Source organism: Camellia sinensis, chromosome 7, assembly GCF_055761805.1.
Source record: "Camellia sinensis isolate YWXY chromosome 7, ASM5576180v1, whole genome shotgun sequence".
NCBI lineage: Eukaryota > Viridiplantae > Streptophyta > Magnoliopsida > Ericales > Theaceae > Camellia > Camellia sinensis.
In genome coordinates this window covers 149,855,887-149,860,225 of record NC_138967.1, presented here as the reverse complement: position 1 = coordinate 149,860,225, position 4,339 = coordinate 149,855,887, and the positions used below count along the sequence as shown (strand labels likewise).

General features: G+C 34.6%; 1 protein-coding gene across 2 annotated transcripts; it reads right to left on the bottom strand.

Annotated features, from left to right (window-relative positions):
• Window positions 1-1,028: 1,028 nt before the first annotated feature.
• Window positions 1,029-4,139, bottom strand: LOC114305097 (uncharacterized). Of its 2 annotated transcripts, none has more exons than XM_082877174.1 (2): window positions 3,316-4,139; window positions 1,029-1,126 (listed from the first exon to the last, which is right to left on the bottom strand). In XM_082877174.1, the coding sequence occupies exons 1-2, from the start codon at window positions 4,026-4,028 to the stop codon at window positions 1,048-1,050; spliced, it is 792 nt and encodes a 263-aa protein (XP_082733300.1). In that variant the 5' UTR covers window positions 4,029-4,139; the 3' UTR covers window positions 1,029-1,047. The 2 variants fall into 2 exon arrangements, with proteins under 2 accessions (XP_082733300.1, XP_082733301.1); XM_082877175.1 differs by lacking the exon at window positions 1,029-1,126 and adding an exon at window positions 1,365-1,513 and having other exon boundaries at window positions 3,316-4,138.
• Between the last annotated feature and the right edge of the window lie 200 nt (window positions 4,140-4,339).

Sequence of the window (4,339 nt, the reverse complement as noted above, 5' to 3'; positions counted from 1 at the left end):
TTGTGACCTTATATTTTGTTTCTTGTCAATTTAATCATAATTTTAATTTTATTGATTTTATCTTTAAAATTTTTATATTATATTAATTTAGTTCAATTGATAACATTTTAACGAATTAGATTGAAATCAAAAGATAAATAGTGTATTTACTCCCCTTGGATTGATCAAAAGGTTGATGTCTAATTTGAAAAAATTAATTCTGTTTCAAAGTGACCACTACATTATTAAATAGAGTAAATTGATACAATATGAAAAATTAAAGAACAAAATTGATATAATTAAAATTAATGAACTAATTTACAAGGCCACGGTATGATTTTCCCCTTAAAAATTTAACAATTTAACAATCTAATCATGAAATTTTTTTTCTTTTTGATTCTTTTCAATAGGGAGACAAAATTAGCATCAATTGCATCAGGGTAAATTTTACTGTCACACATTTTTAAAAAGTACATCATAGCTGCATTGCATTGTCATTTACATCATTTTGGACATAAGCATAGACCCAATAAGATGAAAGACCAGAACCAAAATCATCAAAATGAGGGACCCAACTACATTGTATATACGAAAGATTATTTTCTCAGTATTTATTTACCCAATACTTCAGGGATGAACAAGCTAGAATAATATCATTGGGGATTTAAAAAGAAAACAGAGGGGTAAAAAGAGAAATCAATTCTGATATTCAATCATGAAATTTAACTGTAGTACCCAATACTTCAGATTTTATTGTATGCATTGACAACACTATACATTTAAAATGGTTATTATTGCCCTTCGATACACTCTGATTCAAATTGTTATTATTGCCTTTCGATACACTCTGATTCACAAACTTGCATGATGATTTCAAGACGCATTTACTGCATACCTGAATGTGAGCATGTAACAATGACAAAAGAATAAAAATAAAAATAATGTCTTTTCCAAAATAAATCAGTAAGTGTATGTAGATGAGACCAGAAAGATTAGAGAGGTGAACTTTTTCAATGAGACAATTGACTTACGGTGTCTTCTTGAATTCTGAAAAAATTGCACAAGCGTTTAGCAGAAAAGACATTTTCCCTTCCGAGCGAAGGACATCCAAAGAGGGACCTTTTTCAAGTCACTGGCTGACAACCATCTGTGCATCCATTACTTAAGTTCATAAGACTCGAAGGAGCTAACAGATGGAAACATGGAAACAATACAGAACAAAAATATGGAAGTGGAACCATCATCATGACTAGCAAACACGCACCCTCATTCACCCACTCAGACACATACACATGCATGCTGAACTGTGCCTGTCTGTTATGTAGGTTTTCTGAGTCAGACATATCTTTCAATGATTTTTCATTTTCTATTTTAGACAATTCATCAGTGTCAACGTTCCTTCTCACCATCACTGCCGCATGTTATTCCTTGTACGACCACCAATGCATCTCAGTCTTAGCTTTCACTATAGCCCTTGGGCACCGGATTCTCTTACACGGCTGGTGCTCATTTACTGCACTTGCCATTTATCCACCTTATCAATTACACCAAATTCAATCAGCACATGCCCTAGCAAACGTAATTCTGTTTTGATACGGAAATGAAGTATTGCATGTGCAAGTTACTATTTAATGCCTCAAACTATGCAGAGATGTCAATCAGTCACACTTCCATGTCACAAGTTTTTTGGACATTGTGCTACACGTTTTCCTTAGAAACTTGTAAAGAATATAGATAAGATCATTAATGTGGAAGCCCTTCATTTTGAGCCAAAAATTAAGTAAATGGCAGTCACCAATTAAAATATTGTGAAGAAAACCACAGAAGAGAAAATGTCTTTTAACATATGCCACCAACTCATGGAATCTGAGAAGCTTTCCTTGTGAACCACAATCAACAATAATGCCAGACAACGTACTTCCCTTAGTTACTCTGGAGTCAAATAAATGACTATAGCATCTCTCCCTAGGATTAATTTCCAAACCAAAACAAATCAAACTAAGCCTTGTGTCGCAATCAAGAGCTGCAGCTATTCTTCCTCTTACTCCTTTTTCCTTTTCTCTTTCTCTATGTTCTCTTGTTCTTTTCCATCTTCTCTTGTTATACACCTTGGTGAGTTTCCTACTTCCTCCACATTTTTTTTTTTGGGGGATAAATCCTACTTCCTCTACATTGCTCACCCCCTTCCATTCTATCCCTTGATCATTGTTTTCCCACTTACAATCTTGTTGTCTAATCATTCTTGTCCCATCTCTCTTAATCGTGTTTCCTATTGTTTACATCCGATCACTCTGTTCCACCCTTATGTATGATTTTGCAATAGAAGCCTGAATAATTTCAACTATAATTTTAGTTTTGGTGTTGCTTCAAGTTATGGAAAATTTTCTTCTCTTTAATTTTGTGGTTGTTACATGTCAATTGTTATGTTGCTTGAAGTAAATTGTGACATTTTAAAAACATTATAATTAAGTTTATTGCATGTCTTAGAAATTTTCAGCATGTTCTCTGTTTTATTGACCATTGTTAATTGTCAATTCCTTGTGAGTGAATGGAGATTTAACTATCTATTTAAGCCAGATTTACTGATATTTCATTCTCCAAAGAAAATGCTAGAACTATTTATAGAACATAGGTTGCATCACTTTCATGTCTTCTTCGGTAAAGCATGTCATGATCAGCTAGACTAAGACTTCTGCATAAAGGGACACAACGAATCAACTTCGTGGAATTTATTTTGAACAACTACTTTCAAACAAAATCCCCACTTCTATCTTCAAACAAAATTAATCAGACCACACATCAGCCCATAAAAGGTTCTTTCACATATATGTTTATAAAGTCAAGGTTTAAAACCAACATTATTTTTAGGGCTGTTAAACGAACCAAGCTACTTGAGTTCGACTTATTACGTAAACAAGCCAAAAATTCAACACAATTTTAAGCTCGTTAAATTTTCATGCCAATCTTGAATAACCTATTACTTGGTTCGATAAGCTTATATATACTATAAAAATCCAAGCTACTCGAGCTCGACTTGTGTTTGGCTCATTAAAATCCCGTTCGAGATCGGCTCCTTATGTAAACAAACCAACTTGAACATAAGTTTAAGCTCGTATGATTATTAAACCAAGTTTAAACAACCTACTACTACTACTACTACTCGGCTTGTTTTCAGCCCTATTTTTAATTTTTGACATTAATATTTGAAAGCTTAATTCTAGAAAACAATCATCACCATTCAAACAAAAGTAGATAAACTATTACATTAATGTAATGGGAAACATACAACAAACTATAGATATAAAGAAAAAAGTGATGGCAAAGAATTGTTCATACTTTACAATTTCTTGGTTATCCTTGCCAAACTTCTCCGCGGCATACCTAATAAAATCACGGCCATAACTGTTCTCAAAACAAGTAATATCAAACTTGTTATTGGGCAAGACATTAGCATTAACAAAGTAGCCTTCTTTGTACAAATGCTTCACAAATAGAGCCAATTCGAGCGAAAGCTCTTTGTACACCATTTGATCCTCCATCCTCAAAGACTCCACAACCCTAGATTTCTCACTATCACCTCCTTTATTCGCAAACAACGGGTACAAGCTCTTAGAACTAGACTCATCATTCTCAATCTTCTTTTTCTTCAAATTCTCTACTTTTACTTTCTCACTACTATTCTCTTTCAACCTCCTCACTTCTTCCTCCAATTTTCTCAATCTCTTCTTCAATTCATTGGTTTCGGGTTCGTTCTGGGCTTCAATGGGTTCAATTTTTTTGGATAATCCAACGGCTTCCTTGAACAGAACGTGCAAGGGCTTCTTTGTCTGTTGATTGCTGATCGATTCGGATTTGAATTGTGCGGAAAGCGAAATGGGTCTGTGGAAGAATTGGATTGTAGGGTTTTTGAAGTATTGGGAAGGAGGAGGGTTTTGGGGGTTTAGGAGTGTGTGGAAATGGCGAGAACGGAGGGTTCTGAGAAAAACCATTTGTGGGTAATCTGCGAGTGGGTATGGTTGGTTAGGTGTGGGTGGTTTGGAGTTCAACATGGTGAGAGGGAGGTAGAAGAGGGAGCCGTTGAAGCTTAGAGAGAGGAGGGGTGAGAACTTGGAGGATCAAGGGTTTATCTGGGGTTTGGAACTTATGGGTTAATTACACAGTTGTCATTGAAGTTTGGGAGAAGTTTCACTTTAGTACTTTTAATGTTAATTTTAATTTTGTTCAGAGCTACTACTAGGCCCGAAATTCTCAAGTTTGAATTTGTTCCAAATCCAAAACGACGTCGTTTTGGATTTTTTTTTTCTTCTTTTCTTTTTCTTTCTCACTGTTTTGAAGATGATGAAGAACAAGCAGAACCAGA